The following is a 22,404-nucleotide window of genomic DNA, read 5'->3' as shown; positions in this document are numbered from 1 at the left end:
ATGTCCACCTCCGCTGTGAATTTCGGCAAAAAAGAAATGACGAATTGCCTTTGAGTCCCTTATTTGCCTTTGAATCTTCTATTTTGGTTTCTTGGGGGCAATCGTCGGCGAAAGACCCTGGGTATAAAGGCAAGGTCTGCTGAAACGAACGACTTCTTACACACTGAAGCCTGAGAATGAAAAAATAAAAAGGGAATAAATAGTTAGTGTCCAGATTTTCAAATGCAGTTCATACTCGAGAGCGGTTCGCAATACTGGCATCGAGAAGTCGTGACACATGAACCGCTGATGGCAATACCAAACACGAAGAGTTCTCAAGAATAAAAATGCTGAGAGTCGTTGCATAACTGGGAGAGGGAAGAGAGAGGGAGAGAGAAAGATTGGGATTGCTCACTTTATTCTATAAGCGCACGCTCTGCGATCCAGTCATGCATGTATCATATGTTTGTGTTATTATTGCAACAAATAAGTCATATTTTCTATTTGTGCTTGTGAACCTGAAATAAATCTCCCGCCCGCCTGACATGTGCGACTTAATCTGATATTGCCTTCCTGCGTATAACGTTTGTCCATCATTTATGGAACATTATTCATAGAGGCCTCGCTGTTGTGACCGAGTCAATCGCTGTTGGGGCCGATGGTTTTATAGGAAACGGCGCCTGTGGCTAGAGAAAAAAAAACGTATTTGCAATTAACATTTTGTCACTAGCCTAAAACAATAACCAGCTCACGTTCGGATGTCCGTATACAAACGCTGTTTCCGCATGTATAATAAAGAGAAGAGAGAGACATGTATGTATTGAATTGCGTCCACTTTTGACTGGTGCCATCTGTGGACCGGTGGGGGGAGTTAGATTTATAAGGCTATAGTGGCTACGCGTTCTGAAGCTTTGCCTGGTCGATAAAGGCCAGGATGGTGTCCAGGACAATCTTGACCTCCTCTGGCGGTGGCCACTGGTCGAGGCTGTCCCGTCGAATTCGCAAAGGCTGGGTCTCGATGAGCCTTAGCTGAGCGGTGGGTCGGTGGCCGCACACTCCCACAAAATGTGACGGGCGCCTTCTGGGGTATTCATTTTGAAATTAGAGAAGGGACCTGTCGCAGTGATACTGATCGTGCTGGAAACGCAGCTGTACAATCGGGGTGTCGCATTATCACGACTGCGTTTGACTCGCTAGCAAGGAATCTGCAACTTCGACATTTCATTAGATGGTGCGGATTTCATGCCTGATCTCAAGCTTTTGTGAAGTTTACCCCCATTGTGCCTTAAAATATGTAGCTCGCGTGCTTTCCACTTTGGCTCTCAGAGACACGCTTTGAATTCTGCGCTTAAGGTTTGAGAAATAAATGAAGGTTAGAGGTTACCGGCTGCCTTGCGCAGCCCCAGCCTCGGCGATCAACTCTGGGCCGTCCAGGAGGTCCGCGAGGCGGCGGCGAGGCAACATCTCGACGTTCTCACGTGGGAGACCTAAGGCCCCGTCGGCAAAAGCTCTGCAGGACCTTAATAAAGTTGTTACCAACCAAGAGGTTGCCGAGTTTTAGATGTCGTGGGGCGTCGAAAGAGTATTGAAAGTGAGTAAGTTGCGGGATGGTTATAAAACATTTAAAACATTGCCACGGGATGAGTCTTGGTGAGGTCCCACAAAATTTATATTATATTATATATCATCAGCCTATATGTATGTCCACTATATATATATATATATATATATATATATATATATATATATATATATAGTGCATTACGCGTTTGTCCCATAACACATTTAGAGACTGCATTTAGTGGTGCTCCGAGGGCAATGCGTAGCCTCATTTCGTCATTTTGTTTTCTTTTTGATTGCTGAGAACACTCGCCCTTTGAACAAAAATACAAATGTTTAATGAAAAAAAAAATGACTAAGTACATCAATAGATAAGGGTGATCGATTGCGTCGCTTTTTCAGCTTGTCATAATGCCAGAAGTGTGGGCTGCAGGTAGATTAAAGCGTAAATGCTATTTTATTTGTGAACATTGTGCACTGGCTTAAGTTGCGAAAGACAATCAGGGCTTATAAAGATTACGAACGCGGATGTCTAGCGGAGGATTTCGAAAGAGCCCGCGCTCACGCATGGCGCTTCTGTCGTGCGGACAACCGCTTTTCCGGTCACGTGATCCAACATGTCCGCCTTCCATTTGCCCTGATCGGATTGCTAGCCGCTCTGGGAATATTTTTGAAGTAGGAAGGCGCGGATCAGCAGGTGTTTGGGCGCAGTGTGCGTGCGTCGCCCGTGAAGGACCATGAGCGACGATGACCACTTCGACTTTCTCTTTAAGATCGTCCTGATCGGCGACTGCGGCGTCGGCAAAACTTGCGTCGTCCACCGCTTCAAAAGCGGAATGTACGTCGAGCGTCACGGCAACACCATCGGCGTGGATTTTGCCATGAAGACGCTCACGGTCGAAGGCAAAAAAGTCAAGGTAAGTGCGAGCCCCTCTTCACGGAATGTCGTTACCCCGGTGACAACCGATTCTTTTTCTTTTCGTTTGCCTTACTGCGCACGCGTTCGAAGCACCTCGTAGTGATACGGCGATCGCTTTCTGGGAGCTGTCATTTCCAATCGAGAAAGCGACGCAGTTGTTGTTGCTCGGGGGCGTGCGATTAGACGCCTATTTTTAATCCGCTTCGCGCTGACGTCGTTGATCGGTCGGCAATTGTTGCAGAAAGCGGGGTGACTCACACTCCCCCGGTAGCGTCGTCAAACAAGCCGACACGCTTCGGCGCATTTGCGGGGCAGAGCTTAGGAGGAAAACCGAATGCCATCCTTTATCGTATCCTTGAACTGGCCTCCCCCAATAGTTGGAAAGGGACCGTTGAATCAGTTGAATCGTCTGCAGCGTCAATCGTAACTCTCAAGAGCACTGCCGACGCCTGCGAAACTAAAGGACACTTTGATATCAAGAGCGGTAAACACAATATGTGTACGCACTTACAGTATTAAAGCTATGGTTTTCTACACGGGACTGTTGCGTCTGTGTTTTGTGTTGTTTGAACGTAAAGCCGAACATACACATTTTTTCTTGATGATGCACTTAACAGTGCTTGACATCTGACATTTCTTTATCACGGCCCCGACTCAATCAATTTGCAGCTCCAGATATGGGATACGGCAGGACAAGAGCGCTTCCGGACTATCACCCAGAGCTACTACCGCAGCGCCAACGGTGTCGTCATTGTTTATGACATCACGAAGAGGTCGTCATTCCTGAGCCTACCGCGCTGGGTCGAAGAAGTGCGGAGGTACACAGGTTGTAATGTGCCTCTGCTACTTGTAGGTGAGCATTTCAATACGATTTTGTAAAATTTAGCGCAGGATCCGAGCTGCTTTATTACCATATAGTGCTGCAAAGTGTCATCCTCCATAAAGTCTGGGCATTTGTGCAAATTGTTTTTAATGAGATCACTTTCTCTATGCACAGTAACAATGCAAGGAAGCTTGCAGAAACTTGGCTTCACTGGTAAGAAAAAAAAAAGGGGGGGGGGGGGGGGGGTTGTGTGCTGTGATGAAAGCACTTAATGCACTCACAAAATTTACCATATTTATGCAAATGTAGATAGAAACAGAAGAAGCGTATGGTAGATATGTTTCCCTTTGCACTCATTTTTACCAGTTCTATCAGTCCTATAACACTTCTGTTCTTATGTATAACATGCAGAGGTCACTGTTATGTCACAAATGTTGTAGCCGCTCATAGATGGACAGGCCTGCCATATCACATTGTGTGCAATCCAAAGTGGAATAAGCTCCTGAAATGCTCAGTCATCCAGGTGATGGATGTGACATTCTGGAAGGCCCCTCCCACAGTAAAATCCTGGCTATGCCACTGGCAACACATTTTAATTTCAAAATTATCAGTATGATGCCCAGTTGATGTAGATTGCTAGCCTCAATCAGGCACTGTCAAAATCCATGACTTTGCACGGAGCTGCTCTGGGAATATTTAGTTGACTTTGCCACCTGTCTTATTTTGTTCATTTCTCACCCAAGGTGCAGCTCATTATTAGACTGACCTATTCAGTGTTCTTAGTTAGTAATCTACAAACCTAGGTTTATATAATGCTTGCTTTAAATGCTCCATTGAAGACTGTGTTAGTCATACCAGGTCTAAAGATTGTCTCATGTTGAAAATAATTGTTGCATAAAAAATAAGATTTTGCAGCTGACATGTCTTGGTGTGCCTTCTCTCCCTTGATGATAGCAGAACTATCTTGAATGTATGCAAACATACACTCAACTTCTATTAATTTGACCCTGAAGGGACCAACGAAATTTATCAAGCTATCCTGCATGCCAAATTGAACAGGCAGAAAAAAGATCAAAACACACCACTGATTCATTTGGCAGTATTTGCCTGATACTAACGCTCTGCTAGTTTGTCCTGTAATGACATAGTTCAGCGGAAACCCACTAGGTCGAGAGAAATAATTAAATGGAAAATGAAACATCCAACCAATCACAGCAATTTCTACAAAGGAAACCCATACGGTTTCCTCGAAAGAAAGCCTCGCAGTTGAAGAAAAATTCGTCCTGGTCTGGGACGGATGGGTTTCCTTCATATGGGTTTCCATTCATATAGGTCCCTCTGAGGAACCCAGACAGGTTCGAGGAACCCGTATGGGTTTCCTCCGTAGAAATTGAGACCATTGGGTGGATGTCTCACTTCCCATTTAATAAATTCGTCCTGTAATGTTCGCAACTTTCCGGAATGCCTAGAACATGTGACACGACTTGTTGCTGCTAATTTAGCATGTACCATAAAATAACTGATCCTTTAAATTGGCTTTCATAATCAAATACTGAAAGCAGCATGCTGTCGTCATCATGCTACACAAGAACTTGTTCTATTGCCATCTTGTGATGGCAATGCGATGACACTGGCTAGGCTGGCTCTGATAGAACGCCGTGATTGTGGTTTGGTCTCGTATCCAAATGCACCATGCAGATAATTTTTGGACCAATTTTTTTTTTTTTTTCAAGAAAGGTGTGCATTAGAATCATGTTAAAACTGTAATTATTCATTAGACAGTTTTAGTTTAGCGTACGCTATGCCATTGCGTACGCTATAGAATGGCGGGTCATCACTGCACATGCGCAGAACGCTATCCGACCGATAGCGTATAGCGTACGCACGCTATTTCTCAGATATAGTGTTACCGTCTTTGCATGGTTTGCGTAATTTACGTAAAACATGGCGGCGGTCCCTGCTGCCCGCTTTGAATTGAATTTGGCCTGGCTTTTGTAGAATTCGCTTCGTTCGTAGCAAATGACTGCGTAAACAGCTTTCGCTTAGTCTCAGGCCGCTTCGACAACAGTGTATTATGGATAACCTTGTGGAGTTTTCGAGATCGCTTCTCGTTTCGAATAACACGAAGCCTAATGAGGGAAACCTTCGAGATATGTCAGCGCCACCTGTCCGTGAAGTCGAGAGATAGGTGTGACGATGGCATATGGCCTCTGAGATCGGAAGATCTCGCTGGCCAACCAGAACTGTAATAAACGTGCGCTGTTTAGCGTACGCTGTACTATAGCGTATAGCGTACGCTATTAGTTGCGTACGCTATACTAAAACTGTCTATTGTGTGCTACCGTTCTCGCTTGAAAAATCTTCCTAAGGCAGGCTGAAAACAGGCATTTTCGGTGTGAGATGTGTGTTTGACGCACTCACTGACCCCTAGTGCCGCCAAAACAGACACTGCAGCCACTGTGGTCATGATTAGGGTAACCATTGGGGTCCAGCGTGTTCACGCCAACCAGTCAAGTTTCAGTTATCTGGTGAGGGCAATTTCAGAGCCGAAATAAGGAAAATTTTTACCCATAGTGATGTATGGGTGCTGGCCAGGACTTTCAATAGGGATCGAATTAACCAAAAAGTCTAATTAGCCAGAGTCAAATAAACGAAAGTGCACTGTATAAGAATTTTTATGTGCTAGCCATCACAGCTCTCGCCATGGCTGCATTTGACTGATCTCAACAGTCTCTATTTGATATCCAATTCAAATAAATGCTATTGGATGTGCAGCACTGCATTGTGTCCTTCCACTTCATCCCATCTCTTGTGCTTCTACGCTGCTTCATGTGAAGCTATGGGAAGTCAAAAAGCCCAAACAAGGGCTAAGCTATTAGAGGGACACTCCATTTTGTACTCCAGGCAATGCTACGAAGGCTAGAGAGACTTCTTTCACTTCTTGTATGCACAATCAAAATATAGTGCATCGCACATGAAAGAAAGACATAGGTATGTGTCATTTAATTGGATTTAACATTAAGTATCATACTCTTATGTCACATAATTTGATGTAATAGTACAATGGAATCTCGTTGATGCAATTGTGCATAATACGTTTTTTGGGATAAGACGTCTTTTTCTTATATGCAATTATTTTTGGATAATACGATTTTCAGATTATACATTTCATTTTCCGGTTCTTGTGAATGTCGTATCAACGAGATTCCACTGTATATGGAAGGTGTCGCAAATCTGAACCTATTTCTTACAGAAGAAGAGCGACACATTTCTGTGACCAGGCCCATATCACACTGCTTGCACTTGCGACCAAAACATAGCATGTTGCATTCTAGAAGCACAAAGGCGCACTAGTAATATGCAACTTGAACTAACCTTACATCTACAAGTTGTAGTTGTAATACTATGCATAATTATTCCCTAGAAAGGTTTGCAGATCAGTAACAACTGAAGTTATAGAAACATACCCTTGCAATTATAGGAACAATTACAGAAACGTACCCTTGCGGCAGTGACACCAGCCTATAGAACCAATGTATAACAGCGACCAAATTTTCTACAACTGTTAAGTGAATATTTCATTAATAAGTTTCAGAAACATTTCTGCGCAGCTCATTCTTTCGGTAACGTTAGAGTAGAGTGCATGCTCACCAGCATCCTTACAAAACAAAATCTACGAATCTTTAATAAACGATCAACATATTGAGCAATGAAACAATTTTTAGTACTTCTCCTAATTTCTGTACTTTTTTTTTTTTTGGCCTCCACTGTAGTAATTTTTTTATTCCAAGGATGGCAAGTTTGAATTTGCATACACAAATTTGTGCACCGTCACTGAAGTGGTTCAGATAAAGTTTTGAAGAAACACATTATCAGCCTAAACGGATTTAGAGTTTGTCTCTAGTGTCCCTTTAACCAGGGCAACCTCAATCTTCGATGACAGCCTGTTCTCCTCGTGGCCTTGCTTGCAGGAAACAAATGCGACTGTGAGAGCTTGCGGGAAGTGACACAGGAGGAGGCACAAGCCTTGGCCGAGCAGTACCCCGAGTTCATGGCCACCATTGAGACAAGCGCCAAGGAGAACACCAACATCGAGTCCGTGTTTGTCATGCTCGCCACCGAACTCAAGAACACACACGACCCTGTCGGACACCTGACCGACGAGGACCTGCGCCGAATCTCCCTCAACACGAGCAAGGTCGGGCACAAGGCGGCATGCTGCACAAAACTGTGATGGAGAAAAAATTCCCCCATTCGACAAGGGGAGGGGGCAGGCTGTAACATTTTTTTTTCCTCCTTCCATCCTGCGTGCTGCCTGCAAAGTATTTTTTCTACGTACCCTCCTTCTTTCACTACCAGAACAATGCAACTTGGGAGCCACATTACAACTTGTGCCTCTGGTTTAACTTGCCCATCGTACGTGGCGGCTTCCAGCAAAAAAAAAAAGAAAAATTTGCGGCTTGTCAGATGGTTACCTGACAATCAATGCTGGGTAGAGAATGCACTTTGCCGCAGGAGTCCTTGTGCCCATTTGTTGAGCTGATTTCTGGGCTGATCAAACATATCAACTTTTTGAAAGTCGTTGCGGTTGTGAACACCCGCCGTCTTCTCAGAACTGCCTTTTGGCACACGGTCACACGCGTGCAGTCCCAACTGTGCAAAGTTCTTTTTTTTTACTTAGTTGTAACTGCCATGTACGCCCTCTGAGGCACAAATCCGAACATCTGAAGGAACGATAAAAACACACCGTGCCTTTTTAGCCATTTGGCAATGCCGAAGTGCTCTACAAGAACAACTGCACTCTTTATTTCGCTTTGTGAGTGGGGAGTGCTCACGGGTTGTCTCTCGTGACCCACATTTGCAATAAAGGTGTCGCTTCTCAAGTGTGATGCGCTCGCTCGAAGGCCTGAGTGAGCTGATGACAGCGCATCTCTTCATAGCCTTTTAACAAAGACTACTCCGACTAATGCAGCACTCAGGATGCATATTTGCGAGTCTTACTCAGTGTTTTTGCCCACTAGTCACACTGTTTTTTCATGGCCATTAAATCATACAAAGTCTCTTTGCTAGTTTTCGAGCATGCAGAGATCAACATATTTAAAGAAATGTAAAGGATTCCATGACTGCTTGCCTACTAGGCATGGAATGACTAGGTCCGTTCTATTCGCCTGCACTATGTAACCTAGTTGAGGAACTAGCTGCGATGGCTCAGTGGCTATAGCCTTTTGCTGCCGAGCATGATATCACGCTTTGGTTCCTGGCTGCAGCAATGGCTGCATTTTTAATAGGGTCAAAATGTAAAAACGGGCTTGTGCACTTAGATTTAAGTGCATGTTAAAAAAATCCCAGGTGGTCAAAATTAATGGGGAGCCACACGCTACGGCACCCCTCATGCCCCAGTGTAGCTTTAGGACATTAAACCTCATTAGCCAATCAATCAGTCTAGTTGAGATTTGAGGAGGATAGCAAATTTCTTCGCTGTTGATATCGTCAATGCGGTGTTGCAGCATCTCTGCATCACCATCTTTTTGCACAATCCAAGTGTCATGCAGAATCAGTTTACAGCATTTTCTGTACTTTTTAAAAGAGGTGGCGCAGACATCATGCAAAACGTGTTAGCTCATTCAGTAGGTGCAAAGCTGGAAGTGCAGGGTGAATTGAACAGGGCTCTTGTCTTAGTCTTTTCCAAGCTCTTGCACGAGTTGAATAAAGCAGCAGCTAGACTACATTGCTTGTAGTCATAGATTACCGAGTGACTTTTGACAGCTTGTGCTACAGCTTGTGACAGCTCTCACTGCAGTTAGCATTGTCAGTAATGTAGGAGCTAGAATACTTCTGGCACGATTTTCCTGATTACTGTTCATGGCAGCAGTGCTGCCAAATTCCAAATGCTGGACTGCATAACCATGTTGCTGCAAATTATTCCAGGTAGAAATCTTTAGCTGAAGAATGTTGCTCTTTCGACATGTCAATGTTTCTATGTGTGCGGTAGTGGTCTCGCCATGGCTAGGTGTGCTTTAAAGACGTAACAAGGGTCTGGCTAGTGACAAGAAAACAGACGAGGTGAAGCACGATGAAACAGACAAGGTTTGTCGATCTTCACCTTGTCTGTTCTTGTGTTGTTTTTTGTTTTTGTTTTTTTAGCCACTAACCTGTCCCTTGTTACGCTTTTAAGCAGCGCTTCTAGCCTTGATGTTTCATTGACCAGACCCCATTGCAGTATTACTGGCAGTGGTTTGCTTAGCAAGTGGTTTCTGATTTTCCAACTTCACAGGTGTGGTTTACTGATCCAAAAGCTACTTTGTGTGAGCTGGTCGTGCCACTGTTGACTTCCATCCAGTGTCATGCTACTAATATGCACTCCGACAACTTTGACTTCAGTGCAGTCTTGCTACTAATATGCACTGACAACTTTTTGCGTACATTGCTTAGTGAATTCCATTGCCTGAGCAGGAGCACCTTTAATTGCTCGGAAAAGTGCTCACGCAATTGCCTGTGCTAGTTTTGACAGCATTCATTAAAAGGGCACTGCAACACTTTTTGAACATGTTAAGAAAACATTTGTGATCTGTAAGACAGTGCTGTTGTGAACATGGGAGCCAGTGCATGCACCAGGAAGCCCACAATCTCTCATGAGAGATAGCTTGCTGTCTCCTGCAACTTTTGAGGTCTCCTCTCTTTTTGCCGCCGTTGAAGACATCATAGCCTGCAAGACAGCCCATAGACACCAGCTAGTGGGCAATTGTTCATGGCTGTGAGTTACTGATTGGGTTACTTCCGAGCGAAAGTTCAAACACACACATGCGCACCCTTCCTATGTTCTGGCAAATGGAGATTGCAAATGCATCCCGGCCTATCCTTTAACTGCTTCTTTGTTGCTCTCCGGCCCCTTTGTAAGATGTCAACCTTGGAACAGTTACCGTAAGTGCACTGGGAAAAGAATAAAAAGGAAGAAACAATCAATAGCTAGGGCAAATGCTATCGGAGCTATCCGAGTCAACAGGAAATGTTCAGTTGAGGGGGAATGGGGCAAAGTAGACATTGCGCTCTTTATGTTCCCGTCCATATTAGGTCCTTTTCAAAAATTTCTTCTGGAATATATTCTTTTTCAAAAAGAGGTGTTGCAGGGCTCCTTTAATTAAAGCTAGCATGAGCACTCAAAAGTGCTCTTGTTCGCTAAGTTGAATTCACTTATTTGTTAAAAATGTTTCAGGAGTTCACTTGCATTGTATTCTTAGCCAGCAACATTTGTTGTTGCATCAGATTCACATTATAGAGTTGTTCAATTACCTTGCTACATTTAAAGCTACAGTGCAGGCACTATATAAAGATGGGCCGACACGGGACGCTGTATGTTTAAAAGCAAGAACACAGCTTTGACGTGCATAGGATCTCAGCAAGCTGCCATGTGAGGAAATGTTTACTTGTGTAGATTTGAGTCGTTTTGCTTTAGCCAGGGCAGGTGTGCTTTATTGAAAATGCAGTAGACTCCCATTAAAATGAACTCGGAGGGACCGTGAAAGCATGTTCAGAGGTACGTCTTAACAAAAGTGATCCACCAAACTGAAAATGTGCTATTTCTGGTGCATCCAAATATCCACAACACAAAACAATAAATAAAACAGCATTAAAATCAAAATGCAGATGTGTAAAGAGACATTTACTGGTTTTCCATCGTACAAAGTATTGCTTTATGCATTTTTGCGTCTATTATTGTTGCTTGCTGGTGTTGTACAAAAGCTGAAGTTTGGCCTAGCTTGAATTGTTCAGTGCCCTCATGTTGTTGATAAAAATGCACCAAAGTACTCAGGACATTATCAGCTGAGTCATGTGTGGACACTGCTCATTCTTGTAACTCCTGGACAGTCCCTTCACCATAATTATCAGCCTACAAAGGAACATTGAGGACCTAATTAATTACTGTTTCTGTGGTGCCAGCCCCACAGTTTTCCTCGTCATTGTCAATGCTGGTGTAGCCATTTGCGTCTACGAAAACGCCATTTGGTTGTCGTGTAGATAGCAAAGTCGCGTCCTCCAACTCCACTGATCAGTCTTTTGATGAACCAAGTTGCTGGTGTCAGTGGCAGCTGGGAAGTTTGGCTTAACGAAATTAGAGGTTCATGGTAAGCAAATTCGTTTGCACTATGTCTGTGGGAAACCAACCAAACATTCCCCCATTTCTCTTATACAAAAGTTTGGTTTAACTTGGTTCATCCTAAAGGGAGTCTTCTGCATTGTTCGTTATATTTTTTCTGCAGCTGTAGTGTTTCTCTTGAGCATGAAATGCAGATAGGTTCACAGACTTTTTTAAGTTGCAGATAGCAACAATTTGCCATGGCAGTTTTTCCACTTAGCATGATCAGTTCACAAGAATGCCATATATTGATATGCAAGTACATGCATATTGTCAGCTGTTTGTTGGTGCTAGACACTGAAACACCTGTATTCAAGTACAATTCGCTGAGAATGGGTTTACATGTGTTGAGAGCCTTGTGACAGATAGAGAACCTGCACTTGTGTATTTGGACATTTCATTCATTGACTTCTCCCTATGCAGATCACCAGTTTAAAATTTTGCAAACAAAATGTCTGACTTGGCATTCCAAAACAGACAGTGCCATACCCTCTTGCCTTCCCTGTGACATGCTCTACAGGGTAAATGAAAATGTTAATGCTGTTGTTAAATGTGTAAGCAGTCTGTAATAATCATTTGAATCCTAATCCTGCTTGCAACTAGAGTTTGACTTCTGTTCTTTGGCATCAGCAGGACATAAAACATTCACAAATGATTTTAGTGACTCCGAAGTCAGTGCAGCCCATGCTTTTGAAATTTCCGCCGGGTGTCCTTACGTTGATTTTGAAAAAAACCCTTAAGTGCACTGGTGTTTGGAAATAGGCCTGGCACAAGCAATATTAAAAGACCGAGCTGCTCTCTGATTTGTCCTTGGTGATCTCTAAATAGCTGAAAGAGAGCAGTGCAAGGCCTATGACCTATTTTCGTTTTAGCTGTGGCAATTGATACATGCTGAAAGAACTAGAAAGCTGTTAATTGTGTTGGCAAGTTCTTGTGGACTAGAGGCAGAATAAAGCACTTTCATCCTGTTACATGTGCCTAAGGTTGTGGTGTTAGCCGCAAGAAAAAATTGACATGCACCTGCAGATGCTAGGCCGCATATTTCTTTACACAGCTGTTCACATATATTGCATGATGCTGTGCTGTGTGATAATAGACAGCTTTTAGAGAACATTGCTTATGGTCCACTCTGTTCACGTTTCATGCACTGCAGAGAACTGCGTTGATTTCACTTTTTTTTTTTTGTAAGTGCTCCTTCCAGAGTTGCAAGCAATGCTCAGTCAGCTCGACTGCAAAATGACACAGGAGCCAATTGGAGGCTCCATTCACTCAGCTCGATAGCGTAGTGAGGGAAACATTCTGAGGTGGTATTCTCAGTCCATATTGGAGATAGTTTCACTTTTGTGTTCGTGCGACTAGTGCCAGGTGCGACAGCATCCTGGCACAATGCCAAGCGCACTGTCTGGGCAGAGTGCCAGGAACACTGTTGTCTGGGGATGCTGCCGTGTTTAGTGCTAGTTGCACGAAATTTTGTGAAAGCGAAACTATCCTTATAAGTAATTGCCAGAAAATACCAACCCTGCCTTCCACTGCGGCCATGAGCATTGTATGTGTTTGCACTGAGCAGCTGTATGAAAATTGTAAGGATATGCTAATCTGAATTAATCGGACTGTGAGCACTGAGCTAAAACTCTCTGATAGCTGCTGATCCTCTGTTCATATTACTGACATTAGGCACTCCAATGTTGTATTCAAGTCTTCCATCACACGAGAAATGTGCAACCCTCGGCAGGGCAACCAGTTCTGTTTAATATAAGCAGGTACCATGTTTACAGAGTTTTTACAGAGCTTTTAAAATTCTCCACTTGCTTGCCAATGCTTTGTGCACTTGTAGGTGTTCAGTGTTTTTTGCAAAAAATTGTTTAACTTGTATCTTGACCTTAATTTGTGTTTTCTGCGTGGTCAATATTGCCAGGTAGCTGCTTTGGTGCGTTCATTAGGTGTGCAACTCTTAAGAATTGTAGAGCAGCTTAACATTGTTCTTCAGTGCAATTTAAGATTGTGATCAATGACAGTGCTAGTTTATGGAAGTTTTTTTCTTTTTTTGCAATGTTCCTAAGAGGTATATCTGTCTCCAAAAATATGTTTGAAAGCGCAATGTACAAGGCCCATTTCCAACTCAAACAAGTGCACTTTTATATCACAAGTATCGAATGAAAGTTTGTAATCAAAAACAGGAGAAATATGTAGAAGTATTTGGTTTTAAGTGGATTCTTTATGAAATATCCTGCTCCCTTAGGGGTATCGTTTTGTGCAAGCTGTGCCGTGTGTTTGGGCTTGTTCTAAGAATCTGCTTGCATGCCACCTGATCATCCCGGCTTCCCACACTCATCTAGGGCACGCCAGCAGTGTGCTTAGAAGTGCATATGCACCTTCTATCCAGGCCGCTGTTTTGAGACACTCTTCTTTAAGCATACATTGCCTGTTGGTCTGTCCGCTACTCCACATGCTTCTGTTTTTGAGTGCTTTCTTTGCGTTGTTCTTTTCTTTAAAAAAACCGTTCCTTCAATAACTAGCCAGACTTCCAAACATTCCCTCGCTTCTTGCTCTACAAGTGGTTTGGTGGTCCCTTTTCTTGCCAACACCACAACACCAGGCGAGCCTCAGCAGTCGCCAAGCTGCAAAAGCTGCGGTCACCTTTACTGCCCAGAAAACAGCTACCAACTAGCAATGGTCCAACAGTCAGGCAATGCTTGCTCAGAAGCAAATGGTCTCAACTCGGCGGTCACTGGTGGCGAATGTTAAAAACATAGCCTGCAACAGTGATACTGTTTAAGACAAGCCAAGGGCTGCACGAACAATCGTTTGCACCCTGGCAGGATGATGAATTGAACTGAAAATTGAACAAACCGGTGCCAAATGAACAGAAGTTGACTCCAACATCACTTTGCTATGGTTCCCACGAATTATCAGTGTCATACACATCTGTCATAAGACTTGAGTGTAGACTATTTGAAATGCCAGCCTTTTGAGTTTTGTGCACTGGTATGGTCTTTGTGTGTGTGTCTGAACAATGTGCAATTTTTTAGCTTAGTCAAGCAATCACGTGCCAGATGTGGCACTGAGAAGTAACAGTAATTAGGAGGAAGGAAATCTCATACTGGTGCTACCGTGCACTTGTTTAAAAAAGTGTTTGAAGCTTTGTTTTTTTCCCCATTTGTAAGCTACTTGTATTTGGTGCTTCAACACATTATATTGCGCCCCATTTGTGCTGTAGCTGGCACCGCGTGTTGAAATGCCTGTTTTTAAATGTTGTTAGGGCAGCTTTAGAAATTGCAACTCTTGAAACATCTTAGTGCAAGATATTTTCATGTTGGCGGCGCACTCCTGGAATAAACGGAGGTTGTTGCGATTTTACCTCAAATGTGTCTTTCTTTTTATCTGTTCAATCAAAAGTTGTCAAACAAGGCCTGGAGTAAGCACTTCCGACAAGGGGACTCGTCTTGGAGCTGCCATTATTTGACCATTGTAGATCAGTCTTCATCTTCCTGTGAATATCTATCTTATTTGGATTTTTGCTTGCGAAGCATCTGCAGACTTTCTTTCAGGTTTTGTTAAGTTGTTTGTCCAGGCAGCCTCCTTGGCCTTCAGTGCTGCTGCACTTGTTTCCTCATTCTCTCTGCGATGATGTCATGCGAGACATTCTACTGCACGCTCAGAGGTTATGCATTAGTCCTGCTTCAGATGGCCTCTAGCCCAAAAAAATCGCAAATGCTGTTGCACCGCTGCGAAGTGTTGTTGCACTACCACTAAATATGAACAGGATAAAGAACCGAAGTTGGAAGCAAGGCGAGAATAAAAGTATCCTCTTGCCGCTGCCAAAACCATTGAGGAAAGACAGTGTCAGTTAAAGGCTAGGTGACAATATGACGCAATTGAAAATAATGTACCAAACGTGCTGTACTTTCAAGGTTGTCTCATGCCAATGCATGTTGACTGCATCAACATTTCGAGTTTCCACATCTCGAGCTTTGCTTAAAACCAGTGTGTTTCAGCAATTGCACAGATACAAACATTGACACGAGCAAACGGTGGGAAATAGTGTAGCACACGCAAAGCGAGAACGTTTTTGCATTTAATCACATGCATTGTGCGACCGAATGTTTCACATTAACACAGATTGAATGGGATCTGTGTAACTTTTTTCTATTTGTGCTAGAAAAAGCATTTCTGTAATGCTGTGGCTATGGCCATTGGATCAGGTGACCATTGTCAGAGCCTATCAATCTATGTTTTATGCCGGATTACTACAACACAGAAGAAAAAATTACAGCAGAAACCATCCTTGATGATTGTCAAAGTCAATGCAAAGTTTTTCTTGCCTGCACATGGCACAAAGCCTGAATGAACCCGTTTCCTCCCGGGGAAACACTCATTCGAGGACCACCACATGCATGGGCCGTGACACCCTGACAACATACGATCGCAACCAGAGGTAGTTGAAGACGCTACACACCGCACCAAATTCACCTTCGACAAAAGTGCTTTGTAAGGTATGCGTCTTGTGTCCTGCAAGTGGCGCTCCTCCAATTGGCGGTCTGTTCAGTGGCTGTTTGCTTGGCGTGCCGCTGTTCTTCGGTCATACGTTGTCTTGTTGCTCGGGCTCCATGGTCGCGCACATCTCGGCAGCCCATCGCTTCGCCTCCTGCCTCACCACTTCGGTACACATCGCATACCTCTGTAGTCTCTGCAGAGCCTTTGCACTCTTACACTCCTCTTCGGCTTGATACTTTCGAGGGCTCGTATCTGCAAGTAGAGGCTTACACACAACATAGCGCAACTGAGCCACGTCCATTTGTGGTGTGCACACCCGTACTGGAGAGTGGAGCAAGGAGAGGGGACGCCAAGCCAGTAGCAGCTAGTAGCAGTGTGTGAGCGTGTGCATGGGAGAGCACCCGCATGCACATGGAGCAAGGAGAGACCGATAGGAGCCAGCAAGCGGGCTTATAGAAGTACACACGCATTCGCGACAAACTCTGCGGCCTTGGATGATCTCGCATTTGACCTTGGCTCCAACTAGGTATAGAAATGCTTCGCATTTAAAAAAATCAAGCTTTTTATTTTGCACAGATACCCACAATGCAGTGACATTAGTGACAACATTTATCAGTAGAAACTCTGGGAAGCACAACTGATGAGTGGAATGGCATCAGTTGGCTGAAGTTCATGCTTCTTAGGTTTCAATATCAAAATATACACTTCAATCAAATTTGTAGCCCCGTTTCTTGAGGTCCTCCCTGGCTTCCACGATTTGCTGCAACAACAAGAAATCGCACAAGGTATGTTACAGCACCAAAACCTCCTGTACCAACAAGCTTCCACTGTTTTCAGACTTGGCTTGTAAAGCCTTCTTTGTACTTAAAGAATTGCGGAGTTTAACATCAGAATGTTGCACACTGAGTGCACACGAATCTTGTAGTGGAGGGTCCCGATTAATGCCGACCGCCTGGGAATCAACGTATGCCCAAAGCACAGTATTAAAGTGTTTTAAATGATTAAGAAAAAAATGCAGATACCATGCACTGTAAGAGTTTGTGTATGTGAAGCATTGGTGATCCGACAAGACAAAACAATGCAACATGATGAGAGCATAGGCGTGCAGGGGGGAGTGTCACCAGAGTGCCCCCCCTTACTCATTTCCTTAACCCTCTTCAGCCCAAAATTTCTAAAAATTTGCTTCATTGTTTATTTAACACTTAAGCATACAAACAGACCGCAAAATGAAAACTAGATACCAATAATAGGGCAAAGTGCTCAAACCTGCTGGACTCCAATTGGGTCCTGTGGGACTCATGAGTAGGAAAAAAAAGTGCTCAGATAAGTGTGAGGATGAGCCCTTGTAGATAACCTCAAAATATTTCTGCCAATATGAACTTTCTTACTGTTGAATGACCAAGAAAAAAAAAAGTCAGTTTCTGTCGCATCCTGGTTTATACAAATGAAATGCCCTGCATCTGAAGTCGCACCCATTTTCATCGTACATTGAATAACATTCACAACAAAAGCTTGCATGCTTTTGCTTTAAAGTGCACCAAGATTGTTAAAGGGGCCCTGAACCACCCCTCGGGCTTGGTGAAATAATGTATAGTCCGCAGGTAGCATACACTGTTGTGAACATCTCAGCCAAGTTCTGCTGTCGTACGCAGTCCGTGGAGCTCGCAAGCGGAGCGCTAAGTCACCTTTCTCTCAATCGCTTTCGTTTCAAAAGACCCCATGATCCTCGCTCTTTTCTGTGTGCTTTATTTCATAGTAAAGCACACTCCAATACACGGCTGATGTTAGTGGCTGCAGTCGGCTACATTGCAGCCACCCAAGGTGCTGCCACGAGTCCACTGGCTAAGCGCACTGCGGCTCGCTGAAGACAACTGTAGAAGCCCCGCCAAAGCCAACTCTGCTCGCAGAACTCCAGGGAACATTGATGGCAGCCAGAACAGCTTGCAATGCTGCGAAGATTGACTCACTATCCAAGTTTATGAGCCTTCAAAGACCGAGAAACTCCTCATTGGCCATTTTCTAACCTCGCAAAAGTACTCGATGACAACAGACAGTCGCTCATGATGGCCGCAGTGACTGGTCTCTTCGCAGATACAGTGAAATCCTTTGCCTGGGTATCCGCTAGATAATTGATGTAACACAGCTGTGTGCAGAGATCATAAGATTTTGCATTCTGTTACTCATGTAGGAAGCGCTCTTCAGCCCCATCTCTAGATGATTGCACCAAATTGGGTCATACTTTTTCAGTAGATTGACAATTTCTAAAAAGAGCTCCTGCTCTCCACTTTCTACTCCTTCAGCGTGCCTCTGAACAGCCTTCCTCCTTCCGTGAGCAAGGCTACAAAGTCAAGAAGTGCCTTAGAACATTACAATTTTACTGGTGTTATTCTTCTCCTTGGAACTTTCGTCGAGCAAGGCTCTAATCTAGGAGAAAAGCAAATAACTTATTTCTTTTGGAACTACAGTATTCCAGGACAAGATACTGTGCACATGACCCTCAGATTTTTCATGCTGGTTGAATGCTTGGATTGTGTTCTTTCAAGCACAAAATCCAGTTGATACAAATGATGGGTCCTGATGCGCCTTCAATATACCACCTTCCGGTGGGAATGCCCGCCCACAAAAGCAAAACACAGTGTCCTTTGCAGACTGTACTCAAGCCAACTAAGCTTGGCAAGTTGCTGTGCACAAATACTGTGATTGTGATTATTCCTTTCTTTTTGAGGATAGCTGCACTGGCGCGGTTAGAAAGGAACACATGCTTGCCAAGCTTGCTTTTCTAGGTCATTAGTGAGCATTGGTAAGGATGGGTTATCTCCAGACACGTGGTTCTTATCGCCAAAGGACATGAAAAATGCCCCATTTTGTTTGTCTTGTTTGTCACCGGCATCGCAGACATTCGCCTTGTAATCATCGGCTGCTTGCTCGAACATCGCTCCCGCATCAGGAAGCCCAGGCTGCAGCGCTGAGGGTCAAGTCTGAAAGCACTTTTCTTGCTCACTGCCTTTGCTATGCTTGCTCTGGAGACCAGGCTTCTGGCGATGAAAAACAACAGGTGTGAATCGTAACCTCGCGTATGCGTTAGGGGTATGGGGGGCCGTTTTTGTTGCAGGCAGATAGCTCAAAACAGATGTGTGCCTATTCGGGAAATTTTTGGGGTACGCAGCTTTGTTCATGCCATAGAAACAGCATCTGCAAAGTCACAGGTGCCCCCTGTACGCCAGCAGTGGCCAAATACTTAGTATCTGAGAGGGGCAGACGCCTCTGGCCTGGGCCCCCCTGGACCCCCTTGTGTGCATGCCTGTGCCTATGGATGAGAGGTGTGGAGCAGCCTTTCCTTGCATGTCGCACAGTGGATTTCGGCAACAAATATGTCCCACAACTGCCTTCAACCACAGTGCACCTTGCAGAAACTTGTGGAGAAACATGACACAGCCCAATGCAGACTAAAGCACCTAGCCTCACCAAGCATGGCCTCTTAATGTGGCCCGTTTTGTCCCACTGAAATAAAAATTGTGGTACAGCAAACATGGTAGTGAATGAATGACAGCGCGGCTGCATGGGCTTCTTTTTCAGGAGTGAAACTTCTATAGTCATTTGTCAGCTGGCAGAGTGCACATTCTTAAATTTTATAATTAAAAATTTTTTTGCTATGCAATTCGACGCACACAGCAAGCATCTCAAAGCGCTAGCATGCATGCGGAAAGAACTGGTGAGATTGTTATCCAGCCGTTCTATGCATGCGTATGTAGCCTAACATGTAGAACATTGAGCTGCTGCCCTGGGAGATGCAACGGAGGATGAAGCCGCAAGATTCCAGATGAACAGAATATGAATGACAAGGCACGACTTTGAGCTGGCTAACACTCCTAGGGCTAGATCTAGTAAACATAAATACCCAAGTTAGTGGACGAATTGATGGCCGTCACTGTAGCACAATTGGTAGTGCAACGCACGCGTAATGCGGAGGTTGCGGGTTCGGCTCCCGCCGGCGACAAGTTATCTTTTCGTCCACTTTCATTTCCCTTTTCTTCATTATTTTCTACATTCCAATTTCAACTACACTTAATTTCCCCGATGCTTTCCTTGGCTTCGTGGTTTGTTGGCTTTATGTGGTTATGACTAATAAAATCGAGCCCCTCGGTTCCCATTCTTATTTCGTAAGGCACGACTTTGGGGCATTAAGTACATGTGCAATGCTATATGCTATCTACCATATAGAATGAGCTGATATGTTGCACTAACCATTATTTCTCATGTGAACTGCTTCCCACACAGCCTTGAAATTAGTTAACAAGAACATAACAATAAAATAATATATATATTTTTTTTTAATTCTTGCAGATGGCAACTACATTGTTTTATTCAACAAATAAATCTGCATAGTCCTACAATCTGTATTAGTCGGCAATTTCATTAGTGCTGTCAACCTTTTAAGCGTTTATTTACATTCCATGCCATGTTACATTTTAGGCAATTTGTTGAATGTGGCAGCAATTTATGTTAATAAGTGTATGCACCTGAAGCAGCAATTTTTGTTTGGGATACTTTAGAAAGCAGTAGGTGGCTTCATGTGTCACAGATGCCACAATGGCATACACGTCGTGGTTTAAACAGCATTGGTTATGATATGCAGACAGAAGCCTGCAGCCTCCTGAATGTGCCTGTGCTTGACAAGCCTGCAACCACTATAAAATCAATACAACTAATGAAAACAGCACATGCTCTGCATTGAATGTGACAAACAAATGCTGTGCAATACTTCATAGGAAGAAAGAAAGGAATTTGAGTCAAATCGCAACGGTGCATACCTTTTTGAGCTCTGCTGCTGCTGCTTCACAGTTGTTGAATGTAAGGACTCTGTAGATGACAACTGAAGCAGCATACACCTGAAAAGTAGCCAAAGGTCACATTTGGGCTAAATGGTGTGACACGGCTGGATGTAGCAGAAACGTTACACACGGTCAAAACAATAAAGAGTTGTAAACTGAGCTTGTTGGTGCATATCTGTGGGAGTACTCAGGGACAGCGTGAAATGATGGGATGAGATTAGACAACATGGGCCCAGACTAACAACTCTTGTTTGAAAAGAAAAACATATATATTAGGTGAAAATGTGCAAATAGTCAAGTTTGGTAAAGTGCGAACCAAACCACAACCACAGTTTGGACTACAAAGTGCAACTGGATGACAGAAATGTGTGCTCTAGCTATCATTCTACTTTGTTATGAATAAACCTCTTGGTGTCGCACGTTTCTGAATAAAAGTTGTGAGTACTTGTGTTGTCTGATCTTGCCCCGTCTTTTCATGCTGTCCCCGAGTATTCCCGTACAATGAAGAGACATGACCTACAATGCTACATCAGCACAGACCTCCATGTTGACACTATGACATGTTTGTGTTGTTCTGTTCTTGCGTAAGTACATGGTCATAGTCATACCCATCAATGTTTCAATTCAGCATGGTAGTCATAACGCCTGGATGTGCCTGACATGGGAGGAAACGATAAACCAAGGCAGGTGCTTGAATTATGCTTAACAGCTTATAATAATATACACAGATAAGCTTATAATGAAGAGCGTATCCATTCATTCTAATGATTTTACTGTTACACGTCCAGTTTAATCAAGTAGAAGGCATCTTGCAATCACGGCGACCGCATGAACACTATGAAATTTGTAATATTAAACAAACTTACCCCAAACACAATGCAGGCGTACACTGGAAGCTGAAATATATGTATAAATAAATATAAGCAAACACAATCTTAATATCTTACGAGAAAAAAGAAGTAACGAGACATTGGCTTACCAGCCAAACGTGGGTCTCCGCAGCGCCTAACCTCTGCGAAAGAAGTGCAGCCCATATTGCCATGAATATGGACAGCCCTAGCAACCACTGCATCAACTTAGTCATCGCCGGTTCCTGTAAGAAGCAAAACACACGCCTGTGATTTAAAGACACGTCGATCACAACGTAGCGCCGCACCTACGTGTGGACAAAGTTTCGTGGAGACGACAAGTACTTGTTCGCGCACGGAAACAGTAGGCAACTTCGAAGATGCTCTTGCGCTTACCTGCCAACGCAGCGCGTAGGCGACACGCGCACAGTTGAAATCAAGCTCTTGACCCGCCGAAGATGTCCCACGAAAGCAAGTACTGCACACACGCAAATCCGGCTGCTTGACACGAAGCGAGCCGGAGCGACCGGAGCACCACAAACGGCAGCGTCTGTCAGGCATGTCATCATCATCATCATTCCTAATCCTCCGAGATTGGCATTTGTTTGTTACAGTAAATTGTACTGAAAAGTGGTCAAACTACTTTATTTAAAAAGTTGAATTCGCATCCTTACGCAATAGTTGCAGCATCAGTTTAAATGTAATAAATAACTTGTGGCCTAATATGGGCATAGCGCAGCGCCCAAAGCGCACAACCAGCGACGGCTCCCTGGGAGCCTCGCAGTAACGAAAACAGATCTCGCAGGTCATGTTTT

General features: G+C 43.9%; 2 protein-coding genes across 5 annotated transcripts; one reads left to right on the top strand and one right to left on the bottom strand.

Moving 5' to 3' along the window:
* Positions 1–2,159: 2,159 nt before the first annotated feature.
* On the top strand, positions 2,160–14,768 carry LOC119466289 (ras-related protein Rab-43). 2 transcript variants are annotated; one of them, XR_007464113.1, is made up of 4 exons: positions 2,160–2,456; positions 3,128–3,311; positions 7,253–11,111; positions 11,178–14,768. XR_007464113.1 is itself a non-coding variant. In XM_037726768.2 (3 exons), the coding sequence occupies exons 1-3, from the start codon at positions 2,277–2,279 to the stop codon at positions 7,513–7,515; spliced, it is 627 nt and encodes a 208-aa protein (XP_037582696.1). In that variant the 5' UTR covers positions 2,160–2,276; the 3' UTR covers positions 7,516–14,768. The 2 variants fall into 2 exon arrangements, 1 of the variants encoding a protein (XP_037582696.1); XM_037726768.2 differs by having other exon boundaries at positions 7,253–14,768.
* A 1,685-nt stretch (positions 14,769–16,453) lies between these two features.
* On the bottom strand, positions 16,454–22,165 carry LOC119466016 (dolichol-phosphate mannosyltransferase subunit 3-like). 3 transcript variants are annotated; one of them, XM_037726499.2, is made up of 5 exons: positions 21,902–22,165; positions 21,721–21,834; positions 21,608–21,637; positions 20,721–20,798; positions 16,454–16,669 (listed from the first exon to the last, which is right to left on the bottom strand). In XM_037726499.2, the coding sequence occupies exons 1-5, from the start codon at positions 22,148–22,150 to the stop codon at positions 16,616–16,618; spliced, it is 525 nt and encodes a 174-aa protein (XP_037582427.2). In that variant the 5' UTR covers positions 22,151–22,165; the 3' UTR covers positions 16,454–16,615. The 3 variants fall into 3 exon arrangements, with proteins under 3 accessions (XP_037582427.2, XP_037582426.2, XP_049513063.1); XM_037726498.2 differs by having other exon boundaries at positions 21,986–22,165; XM_049657106.1 differs by having other exon boundaries at positions 21,898–22,033.
* Between the last annotated feature and the right edge of the window lie 239 nt (positions 22,166–22,404).

This window comes from Dermacentor silvarum, chromosome 10, assembly GCF_013339745.2.
Source record: "Dermacentor silvarum isolate Dsil-2018 chromosome 10, BIME_Dsil_1.4, whole genome shotgun sequence".
In the NCBI taxonomy this organism is placed as follows: domain Eukaryota; kingdom Metazoa; phylum Arthropoda; class Arachnida; order Ixodida; family Ixodidae; genus Dermacentor; species Dermacentor silvarum.
This window is presented reverse-complemented; position numbering and strand designations above follow the sequence as displayed.